This window comes from Dermacentor albipictus, chromosome 1 (assembly GCF_038994185.2).
Source record: "Dermacentor albipictus isolate Rhodes 1998 colony chromosome 1, USDA_Dalb.pri_finalv2, whole genome shotgun sequence".
Lineage (NCBI taxonomy): Eukaryota > Metazoa > Arthropoda > Arachnida > Ixodida > Ixodidae > Dermacentor > Dermacentor albipictus.
Genome location: NC_091821.1, coordinates 204,817,318 through 204,834,871, shown reverse-complemented (window position 1 = coordinate 204,834,871; position 17,554 = coordinate 204,817,318). Strand labels below are relative to the sequence as shown.

The 17,554-nt window shown below is 46.6% G+C and overlaps 2 protein-coding genes across 8 annotated transcripts in view; one reads left to right on the top strand and one right to left on the bottom strand.

Moving 5' to 3' along the window:
- The first annotated feature begins 717 nt into the window (after window positions 1-717).
- Window positions 718-17,554, top strand: part of LOC135896914 (sulfotransferase ssu-1-like) — a 29,510-nt gene continuing 12,673 nt past the window's right edge. The window contains exon 1 of one of the 2 annotated variants that reach the window (XM_065425420.2): window positions 718-872. The gene's annotated coding sequence lies outside the window, so the exon portion shown is untranslated. Of the gene's footprint in view, window positions 873-15,695; window positions 15,840-17,554 lie in introns of those variants that run through there. The other variant, XM_065425418.2, reaches the window with a different exon arrangement.
- Window positions 3,626-16,947, bottom strand: LOC135896925 (sulfotransferase ssu-1-like). Of its 6 annotated transcripts, XM_065425446.1 has the most exons (4): window positions 13,214-13,505; window positions 7,684-7,787; window positions 6,755-7,153; window positions 3,626-6,152 (listed from the first exon to the last, which is right to left on the bottom strand). In XM_065425446.1, the coding sequence occupies exons 3-4, from the start codon at window positions 7,087-7,089 to the stop codon at window positions 5,528-5,530; spliced, it is 960 nt and encodes a 319-aa protein (XP_065281518.1). In that variant the 5' UTR covers window positions 7,090-7,153; window positions 7,684-7,787; window positions 13,214-13,505; the 3' UTR covers window positions 3,626-5,527. The 6 variants fall into 6 exon arrangements, with proteins under 6 accessions (XP_065281518.1, XP_070386877.1, XP_070386876.1 ...); XM_070530776.1 differs by lacking the exons at window positions 7,684-7,787; window positions 13,214-13,505 and adding an exon at window positions 16,872-16,947; XM_070530775.1 differs by lacking the exons at window positions 7,684-7,787; window positions 13,214-13,505 and adding an exon at window positions 15,453-15,605.

Sequence of the window (17,554 nt, the reverse complement as noted above, 5' to 3'; positions counted from 1 at the left end):
GGAGTGTGGGACGGAGACGCTACCACTGAGCCACGAGTACAACGCTTCAAAGCGGTACAAAAGCGCCTCTAGTGAATGCGGTGTTGCCTTAGAAACGCGCTGTTTCTAAGGCGTGCGTCTCTTGCTCAGGCGCACATTTCGTTGCCGCGCCGAACGCTGCTTTGCTCGACGCTCACCGCGTCCAATGCGGGACGCGTAGTCGCTGCCCTGTAGCCCATTGTCTTACACCCCTTGGCGGGTCGACGGGAACGCTGTCGCGTTCCACTCTTGAAGGCGAAGAAGTAATGCATGAGTTGTTTCTTCGTCTAGCCGAACCAAATATAGCCAAGCAACAGCAGTTCACCAGGCTAAACAGTGGTTCAACAACTAAAATAAAGGCTAGTATGCTTCGCATCCTGGGCTTAACCTTACCTAAGCCACAGCCATTTTTTTTTTTAATGCCAGTGCAATCGCTCGCTCCCCAATGGGAGCCGTTGGTGCGCCTTAGTTCAGTGAGTTGCCGCGATGCGACACTACCCAGATGGTACGACTAATTTAGCTGCGCCTGCTTTCGTAACGCTGACGTCTGAACGCGCGCCGCTGCCGTTCCCGATGAGAAGTGGTAGACGCTCCGTCCCTGCGTTTGTCAGGTGTCAGGTTATTACGCGTCTGTCAGTCTTCCTCTGTCTTCCGCTGTGATGCGCCATCCAGATGGTACTCTCCCCCACGACCGTAAAGCAGGCGCGAACGCTAGTCAATGGAAAAAGTAGGAAAGGACGATAGGAGAGGGTGGAGAACGGTCAGATCAGTCGCATCTGGCTGGCATTGAAAAAAATCGAGGAGGCGCTGGACAGGCCAATGTAAACGTGGAGGCATACGCCGTCCCAATCGAGGTTAGTATGCATTTTTATTTTTCCTCTTTATTACTGAGTAAACGATGACACTTACGTCCGACATGTGGTGTAGCGTGATCTTAAACGTGTCTCACAACTGTCTCAAATGTGTCTTACAATAGGTGCAAGTAATACGTACGGTCTCCGAACGGTGTTGCAATTAATGAGCCCGCAGCAGGTGCGCCAAGTTTTGAGTGCTGTACCTGTTTGTGGACGGTGCTCGGGCAGCGTGAGTGCTTGAGTAATAGAGGTGAAGCATGCTGTTTCCGATTTTCTGTTTCGGTCTCGGCCTGGCCCGTGAAGCGTCATCTGCCTGCCGAACGAATTCGGCACGCATTGATCCGACACGATTCGACACGGCTGAGTAGTAGCTGAAACCGTAAGGTTACGCCGATATTTTTGAGCACATGGCTACCATTACGTCAACGTTACGTGTCAGCTTTGCACGTGATATCTAAACCGCCACGTAGCGCAACAAAAGCGTGTCGCGGCTTCGCTTGCACGCGCAGAGCTGTCAAGGGCCCGAAGCAGTAGTGGTGGAGTAAATGCTGAAATTCGCGCGGTCCCTGATGCATTGTGCCACGCTTCCGGGGCTTCTTCCTTACTGTTCGCGTTTACGAACTGTGCAGTCTGCTGATACGTAGCACGTAGTATATTTTTTTCACTGAGTAGGGCCCAACTGACTGATACCTCTTTTTATGTACCTGTCTACATGTCAGTTTGCACTAGGGTACCCAAATGAAGTCATTGGCCTATGCGTAACAACGCGCGTGCAGTTTTGCGGTAGGTCGGCGGAAAAACAGCAGGAGCGTACTAGGGAGAAGCTGGATTTGTCGATGGTTTTCCGCCTACGAAATGTAGACTGGGGACTCGTGACCACTTTACCGGCTGCCATTCGGCTTCGTCTACGCTGTAAAAATATCGATTAACTGGCGTGGAGCGTAAATTCACAACGAACTAGAGACAGCATGCAGTTTGTAGATGTCCGCGATCACTTACTTTGCACAGCGTACACTACGAATCGAGCACTGCCGCTGGTCTCTGAAACCTGGTTGCGCCAGAAAACTGAAAAACTTCGTTGCAGGTGGGCAGCTCTTGTAGCTATTAGCACAGTTTACGACGCAGCAATTCATACGCTCGACATTGCAAAGATATATATATATGTATATATATATGCGTGCGTGCGTGCGTGCGTGCGTGCGTGCGTGCGTGCGTGTGTGTGTGTGTGTGTGTGTGTGTGTGTGTGTGTGTGTGTGTGTGTGTGTGTGTGTGTGTGTGTGTGTGTGTGTGTGTGTGTGTGTGTGTGTGTGTGTGTGTGTGTGTGTGTGTGTGTGTGTGTGTGTGTGTGTGTGTGTGTGTGTGTGTGTGTGTGTGTGTGTGTGTGTGTGTGTGTGTGTGTGTGTGTGTGTGTGTGTGTGTGTGTGTGTGTGTGTGTGTGTGTGTGTGTGTGTGTGTGTGTGTGTGTGTGTGTGTGTGTGTGTGTGTGTGTGTGTGTGTGTGTGTGTGTGTGTGTGTGTGTGTGTGTGTGTGTGTGTGTGTGTGTGTGTGTGTGTGTGTGTGTGTGTGTGTGTGTGTGTGTGTGTGTGTGTGTGTGTGTGTGTGTGTGTGTGTGTGTGTGTGTGTGTGTGTGTGTGTGTGTGTGTGTGTGTGTGTGTGTGTGTGTGTGTGTGTGTGTGTGTGTGTGTGTGTGTGTGTGTGTGTGTGTGTGTGTGTGTGTGTGTGTGTGTGTGTGTGTGTGTGTGTGTGTGTGTGTGTGTGTGTGTGTGTGTGTGTGTGTGTGTGTGTGTGTGTGTGTGTGTGTGTGTGTGTGTGTGTGTGTGTGTGTGTGTGTGTGTGTGTGTGTGTGTGTGTGTGTGTGTGTGTGTGTGTGTGTGTGTGTGTGTGTGTGTGTGTGTGTGTGTGTGTGTGTGTGTGTGTGTGTGTGTGTGTGTGTGTGTGTGTGTGTGTGTGTGTGTGTGTGTGTGTGTGTGTGTGTGTGTGTGTGTGTGTGTGTGTGTGTGTGTGTGTGTGTGTGTGTGTGTGTGTGTGTGTGTGTGTGTGTGTGTGTGTGTGTGTGTGTGTGTGTGTGTGTGTGTGTGTGTGTGTGTGTGTGTGTGTGTGTGTGTGTGTGTGTGTGTGTGTGTGTGTGTGTGTGTGTGTGTGTGTGTGTGTGTGTGTGTGTGTGTGTGTGTGTGTGTGTGTGTGTGTGTGTGTGTGTGTGTGTGTGTGTGTGTGTGTGTGTGTGTGTGTGTGTGTGTGTGTGTGTGTGTGTGTGTGTGTGTGTGTGTGTGTGTGTGTGTGTGTGTGTGTGTGTGTGTGTGTGTGTGTGTGTGTGTGTGTGTGTGTGTGTGTGTGTGTGTGTGTGTGTGTGTGTGTGTGTGTGTGTGTGTGTGTGTGTGTGTGTGTGTGTGTGTGTGTGTGTGTGTGTGTGTGTGTGTGTGTGTGTGTGTGTGTGTGTGTGGAAGTTGTACAGCACGCCAACACAAACTCCTAGCACTCCCTGAACAAGAATGCTTTAACAACGAGGGTGCACGTTTTTCCGTTGCGAAACAACACTTTGCTTAACTTCTGACAAAGTTTTTCATTGGTAAGGCACGCAGCAACTTCGCATCAAATTATGCTATCATCTTTATGATTTTTTTAATGTTGATATTAAAGAAAACTATAGTTTTGTTTACCGATTGACGCACTTCTATAATGTCGATGTCCTAGCTGGTACATTGCTTGGAAAAACGAACAGCGCTAAAAACGGGGCCAAACAAAAACAAGACAGCTCACTACCGCGTGTCTTTTATTTTCAGGCCAGATTTGTTTCAGCCCAAATAATAGTGGAGATCACCGTTGTTTCATCTTCTATAGTGATTGTACGGCCACGGCTACGTACGGAAGAGGACAGGCACAATTACTAGCCGCCTATCACTCAACCGCGCTTTCGGCATGGTGGGCATGCTATACTATTTAAAAATACAGGAACGGAGCTTTGCGCAGAACTTCGATAGTATCATATTATGCAAGTTTTACTCGCTTTCGATGACCTGCTTGTCCGACTTGTTTGAAGAAATGTTTGGAAGTAACTTGCGATCATGGTATTGTAGTCATCACACGACGCAAGACCCGCCGTAGTTGCTTAGTGGCTTTGGTGTTGCGCTGCTAAGCACGAGGTCGCGGGATCAAATCCGGCCACGGCGGCCGCATTTCGATGGGGTCGAAATCACACACACAAAAATAAAGTCGTGTATTTAGATTTAGGCGCATTTTAAAGAACCACAGGTGGTCAAAATTATTCCGATGTCAACCACTACGGTGTGCATCATAATCAGATCGTGGTTTTGGCACGAAAACTCCATAATTAATTAATCACGCGACGCATATTGTTATTTGATCACACTCTGGAATTGATGAGGCAGACAGTCCGAAGCAGGGCTGGTTCCTGTTCGGAGCCCTTGTGAAAATGGCGGCATCCGTAGTTCGCAGTATAATAAGGGGCAGTAGCTCCGAGAGATTTGAAAGCGTCGTGTCTTCCGACACCCGTCTATTCTGAAAATTACTGAGACGTTTAGTTAGGATGGGCTCTTCGCAACAAGCAGCACGTGTTACGACGGGGTAGGTGAGCCTCAGCTAGGCGACTGGCCGCGACCTTCAGGTGTGGAGTGATCAGGCAGTGACGAGACGCTCCCCCCTTTGTCCATAATTATCCGCCAACTTCGTTCTTGACGCCTTCTATTTGCTCCTTCCTGTGAGCGCGGATGGCGTGGATGACAATATATGTCAGTTTCGGAGACACTAAATGACCGATGGACAGTATGTTTGTACAGGTGCCTTATTCTTAGCGAAACATGGTGCTGCAAGGACATCATAACGCCCAGCCATGCAGCCAATAACCGTGGCAGTATCGGCTTTCACCAGCCTAACCATCGATTAAAGCAAACTTTTCGGCGCAAATTAAACGAGCACGAAGAGCACAACACAGAACGGGCGCCTTCTTCTTCCTGGTTTAATTTGTGCCGAAAAGCTTCCTTTAATCATGAATCAATACCAACTAGCTAGCTCAAACCAAGTTTTTACCGGAACCATCGCTTCCAGCTAAAAATCTACGACCCTAGGGCATATCAGCAAACTCCTCGCGCGTGCCTCCAACACTGTGAAGTGGTGATTTGGCATGTACTGCCATGTAGGTTAAATCCCCCTTCTTGAACAAAAAAAGACGGAGGATTGGGTGGGTAAAGAAATGAAAAAAAAAATAAGGAAAATAAGAAGGAAGCGATAGACAGTGATCAGGCTTCGATCATACCGGTCGGGCCTAAAGCTGCCGAACGAGAGGTATAGCTACGTACGTTCAAATATACGCACGAGGTGTAATATCGGGCAAAGCAAATGAACGCAATGGCACTCGTTCGTACTCTTTCCTTTGTAAGCCATTTCCACGCGTCTATGTGCTCTTTGTGCGAAGTAATTACACGGCGCGAAATTCATGTCACCTAAGGAGCCAGCGAACATAGATGGGCGCTCTTCAGACTGGAAACGGGTCACAATATGGCTGCAAGAGCACCGAGCGTCGTTCGGTCGTTTCATCTGTGTCTGTGCTTCATTCACCGGTGTGTGTACTTCCAGGATTTCTGTCAAGTTTTTGCTTAGAACCTTCAGTTTGAACGCCGACCTGAGCTTAATTTTTTTTTTCACATCCTAAGCGGATCTTCGTCCATCCACAGCTGCATGACGTCGGTTCCGGCAGTTTCTTTCTCAATAAACAGTTTCATACGCTCTAGCTGTTCGCGTGTGAAGGTGCCCCTAGAGTCTCCCACGACACCTTTCCGGACAAAGTTCACTGTGTTGGCCTCTCGCAAGGGCGCTACGAAGACCTTTCCGTAGAGGTTCTTCAGTTCGTCCGGCAAGGCGTTGGGATCCCTTTCGATGATGCTCTTCAGTATGGCGGGGTCAAGCACAAAGTGCTTCTTCATGAACTTTGCACTGCTTTTCTCTAGCACAGTCTGGAAAAACTCTTGGTCCTCAAGCAGCGCCTGCTCGTATTCTGGTCCCAGGAAGCGCGCTATCTTGAGCACGGTGTCGCATTGTTGTTTATATAGCTGCTCGTAAGTAATAAATAGCACGTTCTTTTGTCTCCTGCGCGCGTACCAAGGCAGCAGGTGGTCGAAGAAGCCTCCATGGTCTGTCTGGCCACTGATGAACAACTCGAAGAAGTCTTCGAAAGTTCCCTCGCTGAAGTACGCCGCCGGGAGTGCCTTAGTGTGGTGATAAAACGAAACGCAGCAGTCCCACGGATTCCGTGCAACGTACACGTACCTGCGAGCAGTGAGATGACAAGTGTGGAATGAGCATCTATAGCAGCGTACGAGTTCATTGCACAGCCAAGCTAAACTCTACCGGCCGCCCCCTGCCCGACGTGCTTAAACATTAGTTAATGAGTGCGGTAAAATCAACGCCCGCGTGCGCATTGGGGCTAAACAGTTGTTCCCAGCAGTGTATACTTTCGAATTTCATTGTTGGTTATCAACACTCATACGCATGAAAACATCCCGCGTTGTTTTGAAACGTTACACTAGGTACAGGTATGCATGTATTTGGCAAAATACAACATTTCGCGGGTGAAGCATGAAATTAGCCCGGAGTAGCTATGCTGTTGTGTTCCGAGAGACAGAGAACGGAGGGAACGAGACGCTCTTAAAGGCAGATATTTTTCGCCGGCTCGCGTATAACCACTGACATGTTATATGCTTTCCGAAGGGAGGGGAAATGAGATCAAGAGAGTATGGAAGAGAGTGGAATGAGAACGTGGCCCTATTGGTGCGCTATTCCAACCACGTAAGGATATACCAACAAGCCTACAGATGCAAAGTAATGACTAGTTTTCAAGGTACCGCCGTCCGCCCCCGCTGGCCACATACCTCGCTTCGTCGCGCAGTGTCAGCCTGTCCAACGGCAGGTGTGTTTTCATGAGGCGGGGCTCGGACGCGTCCTCCAGGATGCGCGTGCCGAGAAGCTCGAGGAGCGGCGTCCTGGCCAACCACTCAAAGAAGTTTTCTGCCGACCGGCCTCTGTTCACAATGAGCTGCAAGATCTGCTGGACCCAGTGGGTTCCGCACTTCGGGTACGTAATGAGCATCACGTCCCCGGCACGTGGCACGAACTGCAGCGCCTGTCGCACCGGCTCCGGGCTGAACTCGCTGGTGAGCCGGAGCCCCTCGATTTCCACGTATTTAGGATGCCGGCGGATCGCCATGTCGCTGCGCCGAGTGGCTTTCAAGTGCGTTTGGTCGGCTGTAATCCAAGGTCGCCTGGGGAGGCTGCAGCAAAGAAACGCAGAGCACAACACAAAACTTTGAGGGCAACACGCCCTTTACATCGTTCGGGCCGGCCACATGCACATGGATTACGCGCAACAGAGAAGAAACAAGAAACTCCCAAGTTCAAAGCCAAGTACTCTAATCAAAGGTGAAAGTCTTCGACCGATTTCACAAAGGTTTATGTTCGTAAGGTTAGTTTGTCATTGGCCAGCCGCCTTCGCTGACTAATATGTTCTACGTGACTGTGGCTGGCACCTACTCTTACCCATTGGTGCTTTGCGCCGTCTTTCTGTCCCGTGCTACGAAGGTGCTTTTAATTTTATGTTACGCTAAGTTTGTGTTAAGTAACGCATGTCCTGTGCGTACCAATTCATTTATGATCGCATTCATTTGCAGCAGCACACGAGGCGTGTGCGCCCGGCGAACCTCTCCAGTTTTCATTAAAAAGCCTCGCTCAGCCACTCGCGCGTAAATAAAGTTTTAACGTAAGTGAGATTCTGCGAATACGAACTCTGGAGCTCGTGTCTAACCTTCGTGTGTTCGTCCGCGAGTGCAACTCCTCTGATGCTGACTCTGCCGGTATACCTTGACCGCGACATCAAATGTTTCGGGTGGGTTGCGCGCCAAGAGACGCCTGCAGTAGAAAGGGATTACCAGGGAATGGAAACTGCGGCAGGATAGATGGCACTGCCATCGGAATTTGCGATGTTACCACAAAACTCAATGACCTCTCGAGGTCCGTGAAGTGAATCAGAGTTAAAACACCTTTTAACAGGTGAAATAATCAAGCGTGGTCCATTACGGACCGACAGTGGCACACGGAGTATTTAGGCACCTTGAATGCACTACACTACGTAAATTTATTTCCGTAATATCCCGAGTTATAGCCCGTCTCCGAAACACCGCACGTCTGCTTCAATTTTACAAAACAAACGGAGGTATCGACCGCCCCAGCTAATCACTGCAAACGTCATTACCTGCCAACCCACTGACCACGGCCTTAGAACGAAGAGAGCTAGGCAGGCGAAGTCACTTTATGTCAGTCTTGAAAGATATTGTGATGCCTCCTTTGAGGGCATCGAGGGGCACGTCGACAAAATAAAAGATTTAGCACACGCTATTCGACAAACTTAAACGAAATATGTTTGTTAATGGCTTCTCGCCGTAATTCTTGGCCCTCGGTTAAAAACATTTTCTGCTTGTACGCCGAGACATCGCCGCCGGCCTCTCTTCTTTCCCGGCGATGAGTTCTTGCTCCCCTTTTTTTTTCAGCATTAGTATTTCTTCTCTCCTTTTATTGACGAATTGTTTATACCGGTTGTTTATACAACCGGTTGTTTATACCTGTTTTTTTTTTAAATTGTTTATACCGGTTTGGGATTTATGTGTTTACTCAGTATACCATGGTATAAGTAGGCTGGTATAGGTTCCGCTTGAAGCGAGAGGGGCAACCTGTACGCCAGAAAGCGGCGTGAAAGCGAAAGACGAGTGCCGATGCCATGCACCTTAAGTTTTCTCCATCAGCACCCCGTTACATGATATACTGTAGCGGAGTCTGTCCAGGTTATTTATAAGAAAGAGCGCAGTTATGAATTAAAAAAACATTACACGCAGGATCTCCTTTGGGAGTTATCTGAATGGTGCGTAAGCATTTGCTACTAAATCACCTGCTGTTTCGTCGTCGTACGCTGCTATGCTTGGTATAATTACGAGAAACACCGCGAAAGGAGCGTGGTACAGGGAAGCGTGGTTCCAACACTGAAGTGTTAACTGAGACCAGCATTATACAACGAAGAGACGCGCAGATAGCATGGTTCACTCATGTTATATATATATATATATATATATATATATATATATATATATATATATATATATATATATATATATATATGTGATGGTGCGTTCGAACAGAGGTTCGGATGATGCCGCTTCGTGGAAGATGAACCCTGGCCGATGCGTGCTGTAGTACATGACGTAACTGAACAGGGTCACGTTTGGTAGACCTCGTACGTACACGTGGTCGACGACTCTGGCTCCTATCGATGCGAACCATTATCAGCCGTAATCAACCGAACTCCGGCGACGGCTGCGTATGGCGCGGCCGCGCGGGCCCTATCTTTCAAACTTTCAAACTTTATTTCGCATTTTCCTTTGCACAGAAAAAGAAAATGCAAGGGCAAGAACAAAAAGCTGCACAATTGCAGCTTGACGAGGTTCCTGTCCCCTGTTTTTGACAAACAGTTGCAGAATATTCACAAAGAAAATCAGTTACATGTGTGCAAAAACAATTTCACATTATACAGATATTGATATTCACAGCAGAACAATTATAACATCTGTATACATATATTCACATGCGCATCTACACCAACCCAGCATCTATACATATTTGCATCTGTACATGTAGGCATGCATCTGTATACAGAAAAAAGTGGAGAAAAAAAAAAGATTATGCACAAATGACAAGGAACACCTGAACAAAAACGCTTTAAAATACCAAAAATTCAACTCAATGTAACGGCAATGTTCAGCGGAACAAAAAAAAATGCGGAACGATGGAAAAGCGAGGTTTGGAACATGCTAAAAAATAAAATGAATAAAAAAGAAAAAAATAATAAAAATGGCAAATGTTATTTATAAAATTTGACCATTATTAATTAAATTAAATTTCAGTGCCTTTCTCGTAATAGCATTTAGTTCGGTATGGGAAGCCTGTATCACATTTAATATTTTCGGCACCTGGTACTGCAATCGCCTGAAACCATAATTTGTTCTTGTGAAAGGTAACACCCACTGGCTCTGTTTTCGGAAATCATATAACGCTTCCCTTGATTTGACTAAGTTGCACAAGTTTGTGAAAACGTTGTTGTTACAGCGAAAATATTTTTTAATTTTTAAGACTAGGTTATAATCATAGAAATATTCAATAGGGAGCACATTAAGAGCACGAAATATCTCGAATGTATGTGCATCAAACGGTGCGTTAACAACATTTCTGAAACCGATCTGCGATGGGGACACAGTGCACCGAGTGTTGATAGCTTCGTGTGTGCTGTGTTCTCACCGCTTAGTTCGCGTTTAAGCGAGAGGAAGCACGAAAGTCAATTCGCTCGCTGCTGCGATCCCTATCTTGATAGCGATCGTCTTGCGTTACGGACGGGCGGATTTGCTCGTTGGGTAGGCATAGGAATGCTAACACGTTTAAAACTAAGGATTACATTGCGTCCGAACTTAAACGAACACTCAAGCTGGCCACGTATGTAGGCTTTCCTTGCATATAATCAGTGCCCGAGTACTGCGAAATCTGTGACGTCAAACTATCGAGTCATCGGTGCCTCAAGTTATACCCGAAATCTAAGAAATGGAAGTTTGGTGGTTTTCATGTTCTTCGATAATAATAAATCTTATTCTAGAACAAAATTCACAACTGAGCTTTTCGTTCGTATAAGTGTTGTTTGTCAGTGGCTGGAGGCCTTAGTTGAAACATGTCCACTATCGCGATTAAAGCTGGGAATTGATACTTTGGCCACTTTAGGTAATAGTTGGGGCTTTTTTATTTAAAACCAGATTCTCTTGATCGCAGTTACCATAACGACACCTCTTTGGTAACATCATAACATCAGTAACGAAAGCAAACAGCACTTTTCTGTGAAGCATTAAGCAGACCACACACTGGAGCCCATGAGCAGCCGCAATATGTTTATTTGTAATGAAAATTCCAGCTTTATGCGTGCGCCGACAAGTAGAAAACAAAATCTACAAATAACTCTCAATATGTTGCAACTGCTTTCTTAAGCCGCGATACAAAACGTTCACTTACACCGGAAACGTTTTATATTGTTAGTTGTGTGCACCGACCGGCTTGAATTAGTACTGTCTAGTTAGTCTTTTGTACCAGAAAGCGTTGTTAGTCGCACTATTGTTGGCGCGTGTGAGCCAAGACTGCTACACCTCAGCACAGGTTCAAAACATTCACGATCCTTGGGATAAGGGAAGGGTAGCAAAACATAGCAATATATTTCGTTGTTCAAGACGCCGGTATATAAGCGCAACGGCTCTCGGCACAAGACTGCCTTGCGGGAGTACTATACCTTGGCGTTGGCGGCAACAGGTGCCTTTGTCGTTTATTTTGTCAATAGAGGCCGTAAACGCACGGGTAATGGCGAAGCCAGCTGTTCTTCGGCGCAGTCTTTAGCGTATATACCAAGCAGCGCGTTGCTTTTCATCATATACGACTGACGTTCCAGGCCGCGCTATCGAAACTTTTCGCTGGCACCTTGTCAGAAACCGTTTATTTGCGTTTATTCGTGCGGCGCTTCAGGCCGTACCTAAATACAGATAAAGTGCAGGCAACAGAAACAACTTCTATCTGCAGGCCAGCAAATGTAGCATCCTCCGTATAGTAAAATCATCTTAACCTATACAATGGCACTATACGTTTATGATCAGCATTTCGCGAAATCGACCGAGCTGGTCCTGCCAAACTACAAAGCCCATTTCGATTCCATATACTCACTTTACTATTGCAGCATGCAGCCCACAAGGCTCGGCCGTGCGCCTGGAACGTCGCTGTGCTTTTACGACCCTTAGCGTATCAGCAGTAGTCTGACAGCGCGCCGGGGTTTATCGAGGCAGCTACTGCCTCTGCCGTCAAAGCGGGCCGTTGTTGCTTAGGCCCTGCTCTGACCTGAAGGAACGGCGGTGATAAGCGACTCGGTTCCGTGGACGTCGTCATGCGCAAATGCGGTCTTATCAGCCCAGCACATATTAACAGCTTGATTTCGCTGCCGAGCTTAATCTCGTTGGAAACTAATCAAAAATCAACTCAATGAGTGAAGTTAGGTGTCGCTTAAGTGTTGTAAGTCCTGGACTACTCGCGCTCAGTAGGTCTTAAAATTTAATTAAGTTCTGCAATTTTACGTGCCAAAACCACATTCTCATTATGAAGCACGCCGCAGTGGAGAACTCCAGGTTAACTTTCACAAAAAAAGGGTTGTTTAACGTCCACCCAATGCACAGCACGCTAGCTTTCTTGCATTTCGCCCCTACTGGAATGCAGCCGCCGCGGCTGGGTTCCAACCCTTGACCTCGTGCTTAACAGCGCAACGTCATTGACACCAAGCTACTGCGGCTGGTAGAGGGTCTATTTCGTCTAAAAACAAAAACTTTTATATTGCCCACACCTAGTGCACGGTTTGCAAGTGTAGAACGTGCAATAGAGTAAAAAAATGAGGACAAAGAAACCAAATGTGCTTATTGTCCAGCTGCAGGCGCTTTAGTAATGCGCAAGAATAAAGAGTTCTGTAGATAAAAAGTGTTACAGCAGGAAATATTCGCTGTCGCTTTTTTGGTCGTAGTCAGGACGTGATGACGAGAATTATACTCTACGCTCCGCCAGGCTAAGATGACTCCTTTTGCAAACAAACATCCTGCGCACAGTCCGCGTCAGTTCATGGTCCGCGCCAGTTATAAATTCAACATTTAAACCTGAACATTCCGCCGTCAAGTCGAAAGGTGCAACGATTGTTCCCGCTGCAGTTGTTCTTGTTCTAACATTTGTAACCAAAATCCTTCATGGAGTCACTGTTTTTGATCATCTTCTTCCACTTCGCCTCACGCAAGCTGGAGAATGTGACCTCGCAGACACTCGGCGACGCTGCCGTGAGCTTCAGTGCAAGGAAAATAGAGGACCGTCCCCATGCGTGTACTGCGAAAACTAGGTGGCAGTCGTTACTGAATGGATGGCTCTGATCGCACGCGTTTTGTGAAAAAGTGAGATCGATGCCTAGGGACAACCTTCAAAACTTTCTGCCAAATATTGTCATGCAGTAAACAAAGTAAGGTGTTTGCCACTGAGAAGCCGCCTTCGGTAATAATACGTGCAACATAAGAATTAACTGGCGCCTGCTCTTACACGAATGGGAACATTTCTAATGAATGTGGGCCCAAAAAATACTGCTTCACCTCAATCCCTTTTACAAATTTCACAGGCTCAGAAACGAAGCGAGTACGCACACTCTTTTGAAGAATTTTTGACATCTTCCGAAGCCGGTTCACCTTTTTCACAGGAGAAGAATCGGGTTCAGCAAACTTTGGGTCCTGTTCAAGCGTAGTTAGTACAAAGCTCGCTGGAGCACCAAGCTCTCGCTTCTTAGAAAGTCAATGTATGGCCGCCGCCAGAAGCAGGAAGTCAACGTTACACCATTCCATATATCGAACCTGCTGTATGCCTGCGTGCTGCTTGCAGGTGGGCGTCACCTTTCCCTTTTATGAAATACTACAGCTAACACTGATTTTGCAGCGCCTTTTTCCCTTTGCTTTAAAGTTCACACCACGTCGATTACACGTACTTTCCTCAACTTTTGCTGTGACGTAGTTACTAGCGTGAACAAGACAAACGGAAGAAAGGGTGGGACAGGACAAAGCGCTAGACTTCAACTTACCAGCTTTATTCAGAAAAAGACATGCAAAGAGGCCCCCGTATGCTCAAATAAATGCGCAGACAGACGCATAAACGAATATATGCCACGTTGGAAACAACCAAATGCGCAACGAAGCCGATAAGCGCCCCCAACAAGCCATTACGTAGCATTCACCAGGCTCTTCTCAAGTTACAACACTTCTTTATCATTGAGTGCCAGTGATAGATCCATTACACATTCATCAGTAGATTTTGAAATGTAATGCGCCTCAAATATTTCCTTGTCAACTGCCTGGCTAAGCGTCTGAGCTATTGCGTGTTGTGTGCAGCTCAGACGGTTCGCCAGGCAGTAAGATAGGGAAATATTTGAGGCGCATTTCAACAGCTTCTGATGAATGTGTAAGGGCTCTATCACTGGCACTCACTGATAAAGAAGCGTTGAACATTGAGAAGAGCCTGGTGAATGCTACATAATGGCTTGTTGTGGGTGCTTATCGGCTTCGTTGCGCATTTGGTTGTTTCCAACGTGGCATATATTCGCTTATGCGTCTGTCTGCGCATTTATTTGAGCATACGAGGGCCTCTTTGCATGTTTTTTTCTGAATTGAAGTCTACTGTTCAGGCTTGTCCCACCCTTTCTTCCGTTTGTCTTGTTCGCGCTTGTAGCAATGTCACAGCAAGTGCATCAACAACAACTAGCCCAACTTTCCGCGTTAATTCCTCAGCTTTTATTCGACCTCTTTCTAGCGAAGCTTTCTTTGCCTACCTTCCCATAGTTTCGAAGGCTTGGTCGGTCGCTGGTAGGGTTCTGGCAGAGTAGATTCTTCTTCACTCTTAATAAAAAAAAAAGCGCCTCCGGCTTTCCTCTCTAATGTTGCCTTGGTCTTTATGTACCGGTAAATACCTGATCCCGTAGACATATTGAGGCAGACCTTTTTTCAGAGGTATTTGAAGAATGTCCCACAAGAACAAGGCTTCCCAGCAATCCAGGAAGACGTGCTCTATGGTTTCAGGTTTTCAACATATGAAGCAGTGCGCTCCCCCGGCATGAATAGTATCCTCTCTTGCATCAATGTTTTCACCTAAAGTGTACCTGTATGAAGCTTAAAGAAAAAATGATTTGGAGCCAGATTGTACAGCCATTCGCTGATTCTTGCCAATGCATTTTGATGAGATTTAAGATGCTTTAAGCTTTTGTAGAGCGGAACTGGTAGAACAAGGTAAACAAGGTCTTTATGTAACTTCCGTTTGACTTGTGCTTAATATTCCCACGAAAAACGTACCAGCAAGAAAATAGATGCACCCACTGCTACCTTTAAAAACCCGCCGCGGTTAATTAGTGACTATAGTGTTGGGCTGTTAAGCAAGAGGTCGCGGGATTGAATTCCGGCCACGGCGGCCGCATTTGGATGGGGGCGAAATGCGAAAACACCGGTGTGCTTATATTTAGGTGCACGTTAAAGAACCCCAGGTGGTCCACATTTCCGGAGTCCCCCGCTGAGGCGTGCCTGATAATCAGATTGTGGTTTTGGCACGCAAAACCCCATAATTCATTTTTTTACTTCTTTTAAATAACCATAGACAGACCCACTCATATGAAGAGAGGTCACAACGAAACAAGACAGATCAACACCAATCCTTGCCTGAATAATTGTACGTAAGATACGGATCTGTTTTATCCCGTACGAACATGAAACTGCTTACAGATTGTCAAAGAAACAAATGTGACCAACCGAGATAGCCATCTCGGACTTGACGAAAAATGTTAAAGGTTGTCACGGCCTGACATTTCCCGCGTAGATTCCCCGTATAAAACTTGCAAACACATTGTGCAGTTTCTGTGCATTTGTTCGCAGTTCAAAACCTGTAGCGTACCTTCAAAACCTTCATTCGGCAGCAGCAGCGGCGCAGTTCACGCATCCGACCGATGCCGTTTCTGCAATACCTTTGCAGATTTTTCTGCGGTGCCTTGGCTTGGCGCATGCCCACTGAATTGCGCTGAAGATACGCTGGACTTGTCACAGTAAATTTCACCGCTACAGCCTACAAGTGATAAACTGCCCCCCCCCCCCCCCCCCGATTGGCTTTCCTGGCTTACTGCAGATCGCCATACCGGCCTCGTGCCTGGCTTTCCAAGCAACGTCGCCGAGGCGCCCTCTGATGCTTTAAATACAGAGTGCTGTGCGGTATTCGGCTCATTCGGCAGCAACAGCGTCAGAGTGCACGCATCTGACTGACGCCGTTCCTGCAACACTTTTGCAGGTTGGTGAATCATTTCCAAACATAGCTGTCTATATTCTCTCTTGCTGCTCCTGCTGCTGCTGCCTTTGCTTTTGCCCGGTGCCTATTTCCGCTCATACTGTAATTATCATTGCAGTTTTGTGAACGAAAGCGAGCATCATGAATCCTAAGGGTAATCGCGCCTGCGGCAAATGCAATGATGTTCTGAATGAGGATGAACCGTGTTTGGTATGCACTGCACTGCACAATCTGCTATCATCTTGGTGGCGCCTGCTCCGGTGTCTCTGAGAACTCGTTTAACTAGAAGCGTGATGAGTATAAGAAGTCGTGGCGATGTCCTTCATGTCGAAAAAACAAAGCAAGCGCTTCGGCACCGAAGGAAAATAATGAAATGATGGCTTCCATGCTCATCGAAATTAACAGGACAGTTGATGAACTTGCGCCCTTGAAGCAAACTGTCTGTGACATATGGGAATCGGTACAGCTGCTATCTAGCAGGTATGACATTATTCTTCAGGCCGTTGCCAGACATGACACTGACATCAAGGCTCTCGGGGGCAGAGTGACCAAACTTGAAAAGCTAGACACGAAAAAAGAGCTGCTTGCTGTGTCTTCTGCAGCCAATGGCCTTGAATATCACAATCGTAAACTAAATCTGGAATGTTCATCTCATTAAACAAGAAAATAATGAAAATCTGAGCGATAAAATCAACACTCTCGCATCAAAATTGCAATTAGCTTCTCTGACTGAACATACTGTCACTTCGGTTCACAGGCTTTTGTCGAAGAATGACAGGACGCCAGGTGTTATCATCCGTTTTTCGAGTCGGGGAAACTCGAGATCGTCGGCTTGCTAAATGAAAGTGTCTGTCTACAGCCAATCCTGACCTTTTCATAACAGAGAACCTTACTGCGCAGAACAGAATACTCTTGAAAGCCAGAACAAAATGGTCACGTGCAAATAAGTTCAGTTTCGCTTGGCACCAAAACGGGAAAGAGTTCGTGCGTAAGAAAGAGGCAGATAATGCATGCCTGATTACGTGTACCGCGGACCTTGCGAAGCTTCTTGCGCAACCCGAGTTGATAGCTCTTTCCTTATGACGACATCATCGTTTATTCACTCAGACCAGCTTCCAGTGACCATTCAGGATTTCATTCGCTCCCATCACGGTGGATCCATCACCTGTATTCATTTAAACTGCCAATCTGCAAAAAAGAAAAAGGATGAACTTGATGTACTTTTCAGCAAAATGAACTTTGAATTTAACTTTATTATGTTGTCTGAAACCTGGCATGATCGTCATACCATACCCTGGTGTTTGCAGAATTATCGATGTTTCACGCGTTCTAGAATGGGAAGTCGAGGTGGCGGAGTCAATATGCTTGAGCGCGAAAATTTCAATGTAGAATGTATCCCTCATTTTTCTTGTGCGACCGATGATTATGAAATCCTGTCTGTTTTTGCATGATGGCACCGTGTACTCTGTTGTATATCGATCCCATCATGGTAATATGCAATTCTTTTTTTTGCATTCCTGGAATTTCTTTAACTACGTTGCTGAATCGCAATACAAAATTGTACTCGGTGGAGATTTTAATATCAACATGTTAGACCGTTCCAGCATGACTCGTAACTTCGATCTATTATTACAGTCGACTGACTGTATAAATGTCATTAATTTTTCCACTAGAATTACATCTGACACGTCTACATGTCTTGATCTATTTATCACTAA